We start from the raw sequence: 18,565 nt of genomic DNA, 5'->3' as shown, positions 1-18,565 counted from the left end.
TAGCGACTCTTTCTTTCTACAAATTTCACCGGCTGTTATGAATAGTTATGATTGATTTGAAATCAGTTATTTTTCGTTTACTTTTGTGAAATTGGAGATCGTAAATATGGAAACGTAAGCTTTATTTTATTCAGCTACTTTATCTATTTCTATACTATATACTTCCTTTCGATCCGATCCGTTTTTTTAAATGAAGTGGGTTACAAAAGAGCGTAAAGAATATGTAAAAGAACTTATACAGACTGAAACACGAAAAATAAATTGATCAGAAAAAACAAGAATCTGAGGCTTTGGACAATGTAGAAGGTGATATTAAATAAGTGAAAGGATGAATCTTATTACATCTTTTTAGAGGATTCTGATTCCTCTATTGCAAGTGGCGAAAACATGGGGTCTCCTGCCAGCGCTGCTGACTTAGAAACATTGCAATACCTTAATAATAAAGACATAAGCCTAAAGAGCTTAAATACTTACACTACAATAAAAAAAAAAAATACACTTGTTTGCCGAGCTCTGCCTCTGTGGAACGACTTTTTTCTTATGGGGGTATGATCATGCGGCCTCATCGAAGGAAAATGAGTGATAAGATGATTGAATAGCTGGTTTTGTTTAATCTAACTTAAAATTAAAATAATTATTCTTGTGATCTATAATGATGATCTATAACAAACAAATTCAAATTCAAATGTTGTTTTCTTACAAAAGTACTTGTATTTTTAAAAAGTATTCATAAGATACCTATTTTGTATCTAGTATTTCAAATACCTTTCTCGAAAGTATTTTGTATCTGGTATCTGAAATACTTAATTTAAAAGTATTTTGTATTTTGTATTCCAGATACTTTGTACAGGGTATTTTGTACATCACTGCCTAATATATTGTAACTGCAATAATAGATTATATCATTGCTGCCTTATGCATATGATGTTAGTTTTAGTGACTTTGAGATTTAATTTTATGTGTAACATCTTGTTTGGTAATTTCTGTACGTCATTTAACTAAATATGCCAGGACACTACGTTGCATCACTTTGGTTGGCCACTGAAAACCAGCACTCAGTTGTGGCTCACGTCGCAACACAACAGTGTGCTGAGCTGGCCACCTAATTGTCACATCGCAGGCGCGTAGCGGTGCTCTTGTATTGCCTTGTAACTTACCATATGTGACAATAAACCTCTTTTCTTTCTTTTTATAAAATACGCCACCCAATAATGTACCCATATTTTATAAATTAATAAATTGGTTGATTGATTGAATCCACTCATGATTATTTTTTTATTTCATACTATCTGAAAAGTTTTATATTTATAAATTTTTAACGTATTCCATTTTTATTTCTTTACAGTGGGTTGAACATGAACATAAACAACAATAACAACACGACCAGCATAAATAACAACAACAATGAAGTCAAATCAGAGATGCCAGACCCTGATTACATCAAGGTAAGAGAACTCCATCAATAAAAACAATATTATTATTAATTTAACCATGTTTTCTATACAAATTAATGACGAAACGTAACAACCATGCACTTATAGTGGTCAGCGTGCACGTAGTGAACTTGCTGCTTGCTTCTTGCTGGTGGTAGGATATATTTTATATCCGCCCGGATACCCACTACCGTACACAAGGTATTAAAACCCGTTATATTGGCCCATGTAAGTGTATCGCGTTCCGGGATCAGCCTGTGTCTATCCGGTTCCAACAGACCGACATAATTATGTCGACTGCCGAGGGGTAATCATCTCTGCTCAGTCGATATTCTATTGGACCCCACTTCACTCACCATCAGGTTCAGTGGGGTCACATTACCATTTAAATAAAAAAATAGTGAAAATCCACGCGCACGTTGATCACTATTCGTGTATAATACATCTGTACCGCTAGCACGAATAATAATGATGCGCCAAGTTTTCTATTATTATGATTTGGATTTTGATTCAATATGTTGTTAGCGGTAAATGCTTTGTTCATCTATTAGTAGCACATATATCAGATGCTGTACCTTATTGCTTTTTTTTATATTGATTTATGTAATATATAGTGTTCTTGGTGTACCTTATTACAAATAAATAAAATGTCGTATCGGGTCAATTAACGTTTTAGTAAACCGTAAACAATGCACGGGTTTAAAGTACAAATAAAGTACAAAAGAAAATAATTAAATAAATCAATAACGTAACAAAAATTCGTGCTAAGGGTACAAGTATCCCTATTCCACAACATTAATCTGATATTTCCAATTAGTGCAACACTATCACCGACATCCAATACAATCATTGTTAAGAGCTACTACCACTAGTACAGCTGATATTAAGTTTTCCAAGTCAGTATCACTCTCGAATCATGCCTGGTAAATAGCAATATGCTCGCCCCCTACTACATTGGACCTAACATAGCTGGCGACATATAGGCGTGGTACATTTCAGCCTAACCCTAGAAACAACCCCCCAGAGGCAATTCCTGTGCGCTCCGTCGCCACACCGAATGCACGCCCATGCACGGGGCGACAATTGCCGCGGCCCTAGGGACACAGTTAAGTGTGTTACATACCTCATAGTGGTAACTATGCAGGCTTAACAGGGCTGTTGAACTTATCCTGGCCTTCTCCGCTCCACACATCCTACAAGGGTTCTTTTTCCTTACCTCACACTTCCTTCCCCAAGATATCCCCTCCAAACTTTCCTCCAGGGCCTTGCAGTCGCTACGTTGGGGGATTTCGGTATCCCATTCGCAGGTAACCCCAGATCTAGACTGCAGGGTCCGATATACATAAAGAGACGCTAAACACTATAAAACCTTATACTACACTTTTAACACAACCATCTCGAAGGTACCCGAAAATTATTCAGACCTCACCTGTGGGACGACACAGGTGACCCACATACCGACGTGTGATAATGATAATAGGGAACGCGATCCACGCATTACACGAACGTCTCAGTTCACGCCTTCGGGTAATCATGGAGAAAAAATTCTTATTGTTTCGTATAGATGTTGGTCGCGACTTTGCCCACGCAACCTTTCCCGAGGTTTGTTCCACTGTGTTATATGCATTGCATCACGATTTTTCCCCTTTTCAGGGATAGGCCACTGCCTACACCACTGTGTAACCCACCCACTTTTCGGCAACTGTTAGATCCCATGTCACAGGGGGCGGGCTTATTGCCAATACCGGGTACGATTCCACATTCCGGACTGATACTAGTTAGAAAAAGCACTTTTCTCGACACGGGATTCGAACCCAAGAATTACAAATTGCGAATATATATGCTTAAATTGAGTTCAGGCAACACTGAGTTTGCTATTGTTTCAACTCTGACTACCCCTACGAGAATACGGACCAGTTTATTTTATGTTCATGCAAATATTCCCCAAATTGAATTTTGTACCGGCCATAATTTCATGTAGCCTCAGAAAACATGCCGTTAGCTTGCTTGTTAATGGCTTCAGAGATTGAGAGAACTCAGTAACTATATTATTATAATGACTTCTTGAAAACATGGACAATAGACTATCCATTAGAATAATGTCAGTTCTAACTAGACATCAGTCGAATCATTTAGTGTGCAGAAATAACTCTTGAACCGAAAGAATAAATTGATTTCTTAAAAATATCATAACTAAATTAAATGTACCTAATATTTTTGGCTACTTAAAGTTTGCAGCTAGCTCGCCCTTCTGCAGATTCTATTGTCTACTTCGTCAAAGACTTAAGTAACAATAGCTATTACTCTACTATTTCCAACCCGACTATCACCCTCAGTGGCCTTCTTCGGGGGGTACGAGACGACACCGGGGTATCTTATGGCACTGTTAACTACGCAGAACCATGTTCGCGCTGTGCCGAATAACATTTGTGGCCCTTTCTACATGAGGAAGCTAAAGGTGCCTTCGAATGACTACTTTGATGTGAATGAAAACAGGAGTTAGTTATATTACCCGCCATTGTCGTCCACCTTAAATTTGCTTACTTGGAGTCGATGAGTGAACAGCTCCCCACTGCTCATCCCACGCCTCCCTCTAAAGCTAGGGGATATCGTGGTGGAATTGCATAGATGCCTCCGATCTACAAGGCACAACTATTTCGAACACGGCCAAAAAATATATACAATTTGTATGCAATGCCCGTCTTTGTTTTGTCGTTCAGGTCGAGCAAAGGCCAGCATTTCTACTCCATCTGCCATCAATAATAATTTCTAGCATCCAAGGCACTGTAACTCAGCTCACGTGCTCCATGTTTTGTATTCCCTGTTACGAGTGTAGAAGCTCCCGTAGAGGACCTAATCTCGGGATTTTCTCTAAACGTGACCGCACTTTGAACCATCGATTCTCAATTCAATATAGACGTTAATTGCAAAAATCACGTGGACGGTACACCACGCTGCAGACGCGTCGACATGCTTACACACGTTACCGCCACGCGACGCCACGCCATTCCAATTACGGCTTATGATTGCTTTTATTCCGCCACACGGCTTCCGAGTGCAGCTCGTAATGCTCCAGTCTTAGGCACTCCGCTAACGATGCGATTGGCTTTACGTTAAAATGTTACCGTGAAATTATTCAGTTAATAAGTTTTGTTACCTTATATTCATATTTAGTGAAACGATTATCTACTATTAGCAATTAAATAAAACGTTCCCACCTGTTTCGAAATACAATATTCGAGAACACACATAACTTCCGAATCAAATTCGTTTTTCGCTCCATTCTAAATCTTTATATGATAATCACCCAAAAACTGACACTAAAATAAGGGTCCGCTATCAACCTGCTGTACCTATATCTTGTACCACTCGCATCCGACAGAAGGAAATTGAGGTCTATGTAGGTTATAGGATAAATTATTTAAGTATACCAGAGTAGTGATTTTATCAAACTTGTGAACTATTACTTAATTTTTTTTATATGAGACATTGAATTTGCAAGTATCAACGATATAGTTTTATTTTTTCACAGTCGCATTTCCGAATGGCTGATACACAAAAAGTTGCACGCTCGCGGCGGGCTTTAAATTTAACTTCATTAATATCAACTTATCTGCTATTCGGGAAACCATAAATAACACATTTCGAGTTATAAATTATGGTGAAAAATTATTGTTGTTTCGCAATCGATGTCCCGTGAGTGTGTTTGCGACGTTTATCAGCAAGCTTCCATTTCGGGGCGTTTGTATTGCATGCAATTTTATCACCTTGCTAGTGAAATTTCATATATTTGCACAAATAGATTTATATTATTTAAATAAATTATTACTTTTGGTCAATCAGCGAGATGAGTAAATCGCTCGCCTGTTGATAAGATCCACAACTTCCCGTAAAAATAGTAACACTGAACAGCACTTTGAATTGCAATGCTTATATCCTAACCAGGAAAATAAAAAACCTCGCCATTTTCTTGTAAAATATGAAACTCATTTCTTGCACTTGAAACGTTAACTTTGGAACGTAAAAGGGAAAAGTGGCTGTCCCGAAGCAGGATTTTTATTTTTCTGGTCAGTTCTGTATATAAATACATACTGATAATATTATGTCAAATATTACTTATATTTGAATTTCGACAGTACTATTGGTCGACTATTTAAAACCTAATTTATTTCTGCAACTAGAACAATCAAATTTAATCCCTACTCACTAATTATAAAGTTTTAAATTTCATTTCCAGATGTTCGTCGGGCAGGTCCCGCGAAACATGGACGAGAACGACCTTCGGCAGATGTTCGAAGAGTTCGGCAGAGTGCACCAGATCAACGTGCTGCGGGACAAGATCACCGGCGTCAGTAAAGGTCAGTAACTCACGTCATTGGTAGGTCAGTAACTAGTGACTGACGGGTATATAAGTAATTTTTTGTCATACTGATAATTATATTAGTAAGAGTGGTGAATTATAATCATATTTTTAAAAATAAGATGTTGTTATCCCGAATATAATTTTTGTATTTATTTTTTTAATTTTTTAGGTGAATTTTCTGGATAATCGCGATGTAATAATAATAATAATTACTTATAATATATTTAATATTATAATTTATTGTCAAAGATTAGCGAAGAATTCTATACTATTTTATATTTAAAAATATAAGCGGAATAATACATCGTAAGTATTGTATACGGAAAATTGGATAGGCGAATATTTGATACGGACTATGATGAATCTTCCCCGTGGAATCAGATGTATTGATAACATTCCTCAAAGGATACATCTTTCACTGCGTTCACACGGTAAAATATTACAACTGCATTCGCAAAATTTTACAAATACTGACTGGTAATTCCCTACACACAGGGTCATTATGACCTTTGCGTTAATAAATGAAACCATAATACTTGCCTTCCTAATATTAACACATTACCAGAAATTATTGTGAGTGTAGATGTAAACTAAAACAGTGTTTGTTCAACCAAAAATAAATTTATTATTAATAAAATGTAATTTTAATAATATTTTTCGGATTTTGTTGGGTTTTTTTATATTATAATTCCCCCCGACTTTTCGAATACTATGCAGCTTTCATGGTCACGAAGGGGACTGATGTATTGGTCGTCCGTAAAGTCAAAGTTACAAGATGATTGAGTAATCCTAATTTTACATGCACAAAGGCCACTAGTACTATTCAAAGAGAATTTGTCGCAAGTGCAACGTAATACTGTCAGGCAGAAATACCCATGTTTTTATTTAATTATTTGTGTAGGATTTTTGTTCAGAAGAACATACAACCCTATTGTATCATAGAATAGAAATCACACAGATTAAAAAATATTCATACCACCTACACATCTAGTTGACGATCGATTAATAAATTACAGAGCCCCTTTGTCACATCCGAGAAATACCCATATTCGCACTAAACTACAAAATCATCAAATAATCAAAAAACTAAAACGGGGTATTATTGGCGTAAATACATATTTGTTATTCATGTATGATTTTTTGGGCACAATGTTTGTAGAGGTAAATACGAATATGTGGTTTCATTTAGTAACGCAATGCAAAAATAACTCTGTATTTTCTAATAATTCCGAAAAATATTGATAAATTTGAAATCTGTATTTAGAATGAAAAGTAATGTATGTAAATCGTTAACAAATATATTGGAAAATTAATTGTGTGCAGTGGCGAAGGGTGAAGTTTTCCAAAAGGTAAACCGACACAACATAAATGCGGTCTGCAAATCTTTCTTATTATTAGATTTTACATAAATTACGAGTGGAAAGCCGGCAGGAATCAAGTTATATGGACCTTTCGCCCCGTTGGTGTGTTAAAAAAAAACTAATCGAACGGTAACCTTTACCTAAATTGATTTAAACCTTCCGCATTAGATATCAAGACTTATATTTACTCGTTTACACCATTCATTCACGATTTGTACAATAAAACACAGCATAGAATTAATAACATTCTTTATTATACCTAATTTAAAACATTACTAAAACCTTTAACATTTGTAACAAACACGACAAACGTAAAACATATTAATTAAGGTGGTAGCTCAAGGTCCATTTTCATACATTTTGTTTCGGCTTTAATCTGGGTAACTAAACAAGTATTGGCAAGTAAAGAATTTAAATTCACGTCTAGTTAGTGATTAGTTCTCGCAGTTGAAAGAAAAATGTAAAAATAATTAATAATCATGGATATTTCTGCCTTTAAAATTTCGTCATATTAAATTTTAAAGGCCGAAATATCCATGATTATTAATTATTTTACATTTTTCTTTCAACTGCGAGAACTAATCACTAACTAGACGTGAATTTAAATTCTTTACTTGCCAATACTTGTTTAGTTACCCAGATTAAAGCCGAAACAAAATGTATGAAAATGGACCTTGAGCTACCACCTTAAATAAACACAATTAAAACAATGACAATTACACAAACCCTAAATAAACAACGGGAGCGGGCCGAGTCCATAAAACAATACATCATCCGGCTTTCCTTTGAAACGTCTTGTTTATCTCCACATTGTGTGTCGTTTGCGACAAAAGGTGCCTCTTTTTACATATATGTTGACATTTTTGTTTGTTACGTTACGTATGAATGTGTTTTGTGTGCCAGCCTTCTTTAGACCGTCTCTGGACTCGGGGTTGTCAGTGAAAATTGGAGGGATTTTTAATTGTAAATATGTTGCGATCGTGTAATGAATAATATGTTCGTTTATGTTTAATATTGAACTTTTATAAAATATTTTGTCATGTTAAATGTTAGATAAATATTTAGTTTCACAGATGTGAGAAACTAGCCCTATAATGGCACACAAATCAATCCATTTCTTTTTTTTTATTCATAAAAAGCACGAATATGGACAGATTGAAATTTCTAATTCTAAATAATTATAATGCAATAAAATAATGCGTATCGGATTAAAAATCACAATTTGTCTCAAGTCATCCAGTAAAATACAAAATCCCGTAAATTCCTCCAGATTCCCATTTATCTGGCAACCCTGTATGTACACATTTATTAGCTCCGGGCTAGTCGCCACTCTCGGCATTTGTGCAACTTGAAAAAGATCCTATTTGCGTAGTTCTTTTGTACGTGAGCACGGCGGGAGATAACCTAAAAAAAATGTAAGTATAGATAATTTTTCTTTTTGAATGCAGCGCCGACCCGCACCGTACATTTTCGTATAAAACATGAGACTAAATTATCTTTTTTGGAATTATGTGTTCTCGGAATTTGGTTGTTTCAATAGTTTGTTAGTTAGCCTTTGACCGCGTCGCGCTGAAAACGCGCTTTGTAAATATAATTGAATTTAAAATTATGGGTATTTCAAAGTAAATTTCTTGTGAGTTTTCACAGAAATTAATTTCGCGCGATTCGTGAAAATAAAATATGTAAATAAAAAATACTATTGCAGAAATATTTCAAATACTAGTAAATATTGATTTTAAAAAAATCCAGATAGTTTATTAAACACTACAAAAACATACTCAAAATATACTTCACTCTATGAATGAAACTTTAATTCTATTAGAGAAAGCGCCTGTTTCACAAGGTTATAAGGTGTAAGACGACCAAATAAAAAAGTCATACGCCCAAATAAACAGTAATCAAACATGTACTATCTAAATTAGCCATCTAATACATTAACTGTCAGGTAACAATTATTTGCACATCATGTGTTCTAACAGTTGTTTTCGTTCAATTCTAAAATAAGAACGTTGCCTTCATTTATGGGAATTTTATTTATATAGATTAATTACCTCAATAAAATCATTAAGATCTTGTATACACTGTAACAGTAGCTAACTACACGTAAATTTACTGACGTAAAGGTTAGCACGGTAACAACTTTAGAGAGGTTAACTTTTAATGCCAACTAATAAACTCTGCCAAAACTATGGACTCGTACTAATTTGAAAACTATTAGGTTGGGATAAAGTTGAGTGAATTAGCTTAGATTTTTGTTTCCAATTAAATTGCTTGCACAAGAATTGTCAACTTTACTTAGGAACTCACCGGGTGTCGGTGCTCGGTGTTAATCGTCATTTCTCTATTACAGACTGTGGCAACAATGTTATCTGATACCAATCTTGCCAATACTGTATTAAATTGATATTTTCAACTCTGCGTTAAGATCAGATCAAAACCACATGTGTTCCCAAAGGCTTGCTGACTTTCATTGATCAGTGTCCTAAAAGGCCCGCCACTTCCGAGCCTGTCTTACAACAATTGAAGTGTCAAATTAAAAAATCGGAGAGTTCGTTTATCAATACTTTTTAACGCTCGCCACTATCAATTTCCACCTGTATAACCTCTGGTATGAATTTACGCATAGTTTACATTAAGTAATCAAATGTATAAATATATTTTTTTCTTGGCAATTTAACTGAGCTTATTTGGAACTAAAATATGGAAGCATTAACATTGCAATCTTCGAATACTAATTCGTGTAACCATGGTAACAGTAACATAATAAATTATGGCAATAGGCTGGATCAATATTTTCTTTTTTCTTTACATCTATTATCAAACAACTATAGAGAAATATTTTAACGTTAACTTATTCGATACAAATACCAAACTATGGACCGCATTAATGGATGTAACTCAGTTTTATTCTGAAACACGATGTTGTCTGAGGCTGTCAAGGTTAGCATCTTAATATTTTCGCTTAATAATAAACCCATTACGATCTCCATATTAACATCAGCTCAATTTATATCTTTAGTCACAATATGTGACGGTTTTCGATAGATGACTTTTGTTTGTTCACAGCAACAGCTGGGAACAAGCTCTTAACAGCTTAAGCTTTGTGAACTAAAAAAAAAGGAATATTGATTTATTTTATAACGCGTAAATTCCTGCTAGAGGTTTAGTGTTCGCTTATACTTGTTACTAAATTCATCTGTAAACACCACTGGCGCAGTCTGAAACGGCATTAAATATTGTTTGCTAATCGATTCTATCACTAAGTCCAGTGAAGGTAATGAACGGTTGAAAGTGGCGGGTAGTTAGCATTAACACGCCGCTCGCGTGTCGGTCGCTAGCCGTCTAACGGGCTGTCGATCAAGCCGCCGCCCGCCGCAGCACGACTGCAAGCTATCGTGATTATGCTGCTGCGGGACATCGTTTTTGTGACAGGCGAAATGTAGTAAGCTTATTTACATTTTGTTAGTCATAATTATTTAATGAAAGTGCATATGGGTTAGATTGAATAAAAAAACATGACACAGTGATAGTTTGTCTTAAAATAGTACAACTTTTTAGAATGAATAAGAAGTCTTTTTGAAATTTATATACCCAATAGCGTAAGGAAAACTTTTGACCTAAGTATTTTAGCTCAAAATCAATATACAACATTTATAACTATCTAATTAAAACCTTTATTTATTTACATATACTTATTTCTAAAATATTTCAGACGGATGAACATGAGATACATTTATTAAAAACAGAATTTTGAATGTCGACATTTAAGGTAAATATTTTCATAAAAAATGATACAAGCAAACATTAAAAAACCGCCTTATAAATAATTCGTAAACCATTGTTGATGTACAATGCATTTTCAATGTGATTGTATGTATAGAAATGTAATAATAGTTGTAACATTGTGTGAAATGTGCTTTATAATTGTCTGACTGTCGACATCCCGTACTCGTTGTAGAAACAGTCGTCCCCGATGTGCGTGTGTGCAGGGCCGTGGCTTGGATGGGGTCATGGAGGGTGCAATCTCGTTATATTTTTCTGTGCCTCCTAAATTACTGAAGATATCAAAGGTTTTATTGCCACAGCATGGCGTGCCTTTAAAATATGTTCCTTCTAAAGTTGACACGTTTATTCGGTCATTGGAATGAAGTTATTAATGCTTTTTTCTGTTTTGGTATTAGAAAAAGAAACAGTTTAATGAGTCATTTGGTGACGATATTTAAAATAGATGGTCAATGACCGGTTATAGTTCAAACTCACCGCCCCCAACGCCTCCCCGAGCAACGGGCTTGTTTGCGTGTATGTGTGCGTGCGTGTGCGTGTGCCTCGTCTGTAAGCGTTCGCTTTTGTTCCAGGCTGCTGTTTTGTGACGTTTTTCACGCGCAAAGCGGCGTTGAAAGCGCAAGACGCTTTGCACAATATCAAAACGTTAAGTGGGGTAAGTGCGTTTTATATGTACCTTTATTTGATATCCTTAAATGTTACAGAGGTGTGGTATTATAAAAAAGGAATTTTGCACCAATATTGATGGTATTGTAAATAACGCCATCTATTGGATATACTAAGAACTACAAAGAATTATTTTAAAATTAGAATTATAATATTACACGTCTTACTTAAAGATATGTCGATAACTATTAATTTTAACTTTATTTTTTTTATATTTATACGAAAAAAAAGAGTCGACAAATCTATGAGTACGTTTGTATAAAGTGTTATTATGTAAAAACGTTGCTAGTTGAATGTTAAGTACTGTATAAAAATATTAGTAGATAAACTTTTAACTTGACGACATATCATTACCATCAGAGTTTCATCAATGGATGAAGCAAATACCGTTATTTCTATAATGATAAAAACACGTTGTTAGTAGTAACGAGTTTTATAAATAACGTTCTATTCACTGAAATACACTCTCAAATTATGGAAAAAAGAGCCACTAGTGATTTTTTACACAATGCCAACATTCATGTTGAACCTGTGTTTGTTTATATATAACTGTGACGGCCTCGACTTCTATTTTAATTCTCATTTGAGAAATAGGTACTGTGGGTCCACTATCAGGTGATAGTAATGTGTGTTAGTAATTAAAACTGTAAACAATAAAAGCAACAATAGAACTTCTTTTTGTATCTTATTCCTGAAGGGCGTGATCTCCTTTCTGTATCACTTTCTCTCGCACGAACTTTCTTTTTATTACATACTGGCACAGTACGTGACCCCACTGCTTCTTATGATAAGTGGAGTGGGGTTCAATAAAATGTCGACTGACAAGTGATGATTACCCCTTCGCAGTCGACAAAATTATGTCAGCCTGTTGGAATTGTATATACACAGACTGATCCCGAAACGCGACACACTTACTTTAGCTGCTATTGCGGGTTTTAACACCTGGTGAACGGTGGTCGCCATCCGTGCGGATATATAATATATCCTACCACCAGCACAATACTCCATCTAGATCTGTCTCCGGCGGTGTAGAGGTCGTTGTAAACTGAATAAAATATAAAAGAACAATAGCAACAATATTCATCAATTTGAAATCCAACGCTCTGCAGTACACTACAATTAGATTTTAATCACATAATTGTGATAGTTACAGCAATACACTCATTATGGTCCTAATTAACTTTGAACTAAATTTAATACTAATTAACTTCTAATTAACTTTGAATCGGCTACGTGTAAAGGAAACTTTCGAGTCTATGAACGCAATGTTTTATAAAATGACGAAGTACATTCAAACGCGCGGTTAACGCGCTGGGCCCTTATTCTGTATGATAGTGTAAACGCGTTACGCGGCCGTGTCATGTTATCTTCAAGAAATGTGCGTGGAATGGTATTCTGTAAGCCAAATTCTATAGTCTTAAACATGACGCGTTGTGTTACGTGCTTGTTACGCACTGTTAAAATAACGTGCGGGATAGAGAATAAGGCCCCTGCTTTCAGGAGTCGTGTTTACTTTTACGTACATAAATGTGCACAGGGAACACGCGTCCTTAGTTCTTTTTAAAAGCACAGTGTGCATATACCCTTAGGCACATTATATCCAAATTGGAAAAAATATTCACTAAAAGAGATTTTTCTTAATTTGTTCAATACTATTAGTTTTGCGAGTAATACGTACCTGTTGCTAAGTCCAACAACAATTCCCCTTATAGCATTAAAGTGGGAAGAGCGGGGGCGATCAAACATCCAATTCGATACTCGGATTGGTACCGAATACAATCGGATTATAGACTTCTTCAAGGTTCGCTACGTAGATTGCCAGCTTTGAGAATTCCCTAAAACAGATATAAAATCTATAAATACCGTATTTATGTTTGGGTTTGGATATAAAGTATATATTGCGAACATTAATACATACATCACGCCTTTTCCCGAAGAGATAAGTAGAGATCCAACATCCAGATGTTCACAAACTTTCGGAACTATAATATCAATCATATAGTAACATCGATAGAATTAAACAAAATCGTTAATGAATTATTCAATAACCAAATGTGATTTTCAATGAGACTGCCTCGATGGCGTAATTGTATTAGGGTACGACTGTAGTGCTAAAGTCTCGATTTCGATTCCCAGGTCGGACAAAGTACAAAATAACATTGGGTATTTCTACTCTGTCTCAGACCGGAATCTGGAATTTGTGACCAATATGGCGATATCTATAACATCATGGGACGAAATACGCGTGGCAAAAATTGGGTCCGCCAGTTACGTCTCCCCCTGCCACATCGGGGATAAAATGCGAGTGTTTGTGTGTGCAAATGTAATCTTCAAAAAAATACCCATAAAAACGAAAGTCTCGATTATCCCGTCTATATCACGGCAACACTCACCACCCGGAGTTTTGTCTTCATCTCGGTGATAATTCAATTCCATTATATTATCCGGAAGGTTTTTTCCCTCTCGATTGATTCCCGAACGTTTTGTGTTTACCGGAGGTCAGGTGATAGGCTTGTGACGACGTTATTGTTGTAAGAGGAAAATAATGCGGTGTTATTTTTTCATTATAATGTTTTGTTTCCGTGTTAGTTCAAGAATTGCGATAACAATTTGTAAACTCCACGAGAAAAACTTAAAGAGTACAACCGTATTAAGTACCTCTTGCCTTTTTGAAGTCAGTTAAAATTTTAATGCCCCGTTGTAAATGGATACATTATTCTATTGCCTAGGTAGGCAAACAAGCAGGCGGTCTGCCTGATGGTAATCAGCACTCGCGTCCCATGGACTTACGCAATGGTATAGGCAGAGCTAAATCACTGCCTACCGGGAGTTTAATATAAATTATCACTTTTTAGTTGACTTATATGTTGTGGTATTTAATGGGAACGAGAGTAAATCCGTTACCTAATGATAAATTAATTCCTTCCTAAACAGCGCATACAATATTAAAGATTTTGAATGAAGTGTGATGCTCACCAGTCTTCACAATTATGCCGGCCTGTTGAAACCGAATATATACACAAGCTGATCCCGGAACTCGACACACTTACGTGGGCCACTATGGCGAGGTTTAACGCCCTGTGTACGGTGGTGGCCTTAGGAGTAGATACATATGTTCTACCACCACCAATCAATCAATCCTCCACCATGCTCTCTACTTACTATATTGCCAACACCTGAAGATGAATAATATAAAAACAGTTATCTCATGAACTTAAATTACATCATGCCGTTTGCACGATGTAATTTAAGTTCATTCACAAACCGACACGAGGTGATCTTTCCGAAAATCTCGCCGGGTTCCCGTTTAAATAAATCATAACCAGCGCAAAGTTGGAACCTTGAATAATAGATCTCGCGCTGTTTCGGTGCTCCTACTTTTAATGGCTGTCGGGGAAATTGAATTGTGCAACTCTTCCAATTATTATCAAACTGTTTCGTTTAGTTTATAATGGCGAACAATTTATTGAACCATTTAAAAGATGATTTATTGTGCTGCTTTGGATTGCAGCTTTGCGCCAGTCTTCTTCGGAATAGAACGGCCACTATACTGCGAGGTAGAGACATCAATGATTCAAGTCAAGTTAAAAAAATTACTTGTCCTCCAAAAATTTTATAGGATTTTATAACACGAATTTTGGTTCCGCGACCTGATTATCGAACTCAGATTTGCGACGGTTTCACAGCAAAAATATGTTTATACTAATACTATAAACAAAGTTAATATAATAAACATGTAATACTATCGCCGGTTCTGCGAAGGTAGCAACGATTTACACTAATGTAACGCTCTTTTTTCCTTCCCAACATCAACATCAATCATTCCACACATCCGTCCCAGTTTTCTGAAGTGCCGTGAATGAGTTCTTCTATTCGCAAATGAATCTCGATCTTCATTCGTTCAGTTCATTCACATCGGCCTTGCGGAGAATACACCGACTTAAGTCACTATATTAAACATTATCCGGCCATTATTATATTTTATGCTACATGCCGAAATTACATTGTGTTATGGAGATATTTGTCTTAAATTATGCCCAATTTGGGTTTGTGTTCGGCATCATGTAGAATTATTTTGTAGATCATTTTCTTTGTGTATTGAATAACACGTTCTTAGTTAGTGAGAAAGAGGCGATTGAGGAAATTCCAATTATTTATATGTTTCGGTTATTTGTTAACCTTAAGCGCATACAATTATTTGTAGGCTAACACTTATAAAGAATTTTGACTGTGACATTTTTGGTATTAAAAAAGACGTAATATGTTTTACGCAATGGATTTGATTTGTTAACAAGCAGGTCTGTTACCAACAAACGTAAATGTGTTGTGTCGCAACTTTACATAGAACTCTTAGAGAACTTTAGATCTCTTCGTAGCGATGAATAAAACTGAACAAAGCTAAATTTACCACGAACTGCTATTTAATATATAACTCTGAAAATCTACATTTATTCCATTAAGAGTTGTTTTGGAGTGTCAGGTATCTTTGATGTATTAAAATCGTAGATAATATATCTTATAAATGTTTACTATATGGTTATAGGTTACGTTCGTAGTTTTCATTCTATTACACATTGGAAGCTGAAGAAGGGCTAATTATAATTCAATATCAACTACACTGCCTCAATGACGAATCCAATAACAAATTTTTCTTCTGACACATCTATTAAAAAAATTATGAGCCAACTTACTCTGTTATAAAAATATTGAATAAACATTTTCCCGAACCGCACTGACCAATAAGAAGGATTAACCCAGGTGATCTGCACCATTGAACCTCCTCAAATCTCTCCGTGACGCTTCGCGTGTTGATTCTATCTGAGCTTGTACTAAACAGACGGCGGCCTAATGTGTCGTCATTGCATCAGTACCTTCGTGTGATCATGATCGTGGTACTTTCATTTTTATTTTTAAACTCTTTTATGTTTGTAATAATTTGGTTAAATTAATTGATTAGTGTACACGCGGAAAAGTCAACAGTTTTGTTTTTAATATATTTCATCTAAATTGATTAACTAACTTACAATAAATATTTAGTATTAACTAGCTATACCCGCGGCGTCGCCCGCGTGGAAATTAGTGTGTGACAATGTTTTTCCCGCGTAAAACCCGACCCACAAGATTTTTTACAACCATGCAACCAGGGGCCTTATTCTCTATCCCGCACGTTATTTAAACAGTGTGTAACAAGCACGTAACACAACGCATCACGTTTAGGACTATAGAAATTTGGCTTACAGAATACCATTCCATGCACATTTCTCGAAGATAACATGACACGGCCGCGTTACGCGTTTACACTATCATACAGAATAAGGGCCCTGTTCGACACTAATCGTTCTATTTCAGTCAATTTACATAAAACCGTTATGTAGTATTGACCTAAACCTTCCTCAAGAATTGCATTATGTTTTAGTAAAAACCGTATAAAAATCCGTTCAGTAGATTTTGAGAACATCGATCACATACAGACAGACAGCTTTTGGGGACTTTGTTTTGTAATATGTATATTTCCCACCTGATGTTTTATAAACGTTTTTCCTCATTGATTTGACCCGCAGATGAAAAGCAATATTAAATTAAAATTTATAATGAGGTGTGGTAGGTACCATGTTCGTCATATTTAGAGGTGCGAGAATTTGTTAGACTTTACTTAATGCCGTGAGTAAATTCCATTTGAGTTTAGGCCGGAATCAAAGAGTATTGCACAAAAGCATAGAATAGCGGCCACACTCGTAGTTTCTAACTACCTGTCTAGAAAATATGTTTGAAAATTAATAAAAAATCTTGAAAGTATTAATAAAAAATCTTGAAAGTATTAATTAAATACTTTACAGTATTATTCTCCACTAGGAAACAATCGTTATATATTATAATCATGATCATACAATGTTTAGACTTCAGTTACTTTTCATACTGAAAACATTTCTCACTCATCGTCTAATATACCGAACCGGGAACAACCCTAACAACTAATGGAACCAGTCAATTACTTAAGACCGGGGAAAACTCTATCATAAATCCAGGGCTATCGATCAAAGTTCGTTCGCGTCCGGCCGCGCGCCTTCCCGGTCAATACACCGGGACACACACACATCCACCGGGATAATACCGGTGTTCCATTTCACTTCACTGGCCGCGCGCCCCAACGGGGCCCATTTGAACGCATTAAGTGTGATTTTTGTAATTGAAAATGACTTATCGCGGTCGGGAATCATGCCAGCGGTATAAGAGAGTCTTGGACGGCGGGTTTTTTTTGCGACTTCAGAGTTAGAACGTTTCGTGTTCGGCATCAATTTCATTTATCGGACTATTAAAAGCTTTTCAACTATTTACAACTAGTTAGGTTATGTGCGACTGTCAAAGAGCCCCATAGTACTCGCGCCATCGTTGTTTGGTTATGGCAAATGATCTGTTTACCATCGCAGTCCGGATTCATAGTAATCAATGTGTACTTTAACATATACTTTTCTTTGTTGATACATTTGTAATGCTACTTTCCTGAAGTTCGATCCCAGACAGCTACTGTTACTAACACTAACTTTTGCTCGCAATTAACTCCCATTGGAAGTCTATTTCCTGAACAAAAGTATGTACGTTCCAAATTTCACCAAAATTTATTCAGACCTTTTAAAATCATTACTAGGATTATATATTTTTACATGAGTGTACATTAATCGATGAGGTAGTTGAAATATTTTAACGGGTAGCGGTCACGTGGAATCTTTCGGCACACGGGCGAAACGCGTTAACTATGCCGAAAATTTCCAAGATATTGCTGAACTCAACTTTGCCGAGTTCAGTCAAACGGAATAGTTTTTGATGGCGCCCTACACGTTACAAGTATATTGCAACTATAAACCTTATTAGATATTCAGTGGCAGGAAAATATAAAAATTATTGTAAAATAATTATTTTATTTATTATTTGTTTATTAGTAAAGATTTAATTTAAAAAAT

General features: G+C 35.7%; 1 protein-coding gene across 12 annotated transcripts in view; it reads left to right on the top strand.

The window, feature by feature from the left end:
- The window catches only part of LOC115444119 (CUGBP Elav-like family member 1), a 465,041-nt gene that overhangs the window by 315,657 nt on the left and 130,819 nt on the right, over nt 1-18,565 (top strand). For 8 of the 12 annotated variants that reach the window (XM_037442236.1, XM_037442234.1, XM_037442235.1 and 5 more), the window contains 3 exons: nt 1,346-1,445; nt 5,671-5,791; nt 11,513-11,595. In XM_037442236.1, coding sequence (XP_037298133.1) covers nt 1,346-1,445; nt 5,671-5,791; nt 11,513-11,595 — 304 coding nt within the window. The remainder of the gene's footprint in view (nt 1-1,345; nt 1,446-5,670; nt 5,792-11,512; nt 11,596-18,565) is intronic. The other 4 variants (XM_037442239.1, XM_037442238.1, XM_037442240.1 and 1 more) reach the window with 1 other exon arrangement.

Source organism: Manduca sexta, chromosome 24, assembly GCF_014839805.1.
Source record: "Manduca sexta isolate Smith_Timp_Sample1 chromosome 24, JHU_Msex_v1.0, whole genome shotgun sequence".
In the NCBI taxonomy this organism is placed as follows: domain Eukaryota; kingdom Metazoa; phylum Arthropoda; class Insecta; order Lepidoptera; family Sphingidae; genus Manduca; species Manduca sexta.
Note: the sequence above shows the minus strand (reverse complement) of the source record. Positions and strands in the feature narration are given on the sequence as shown.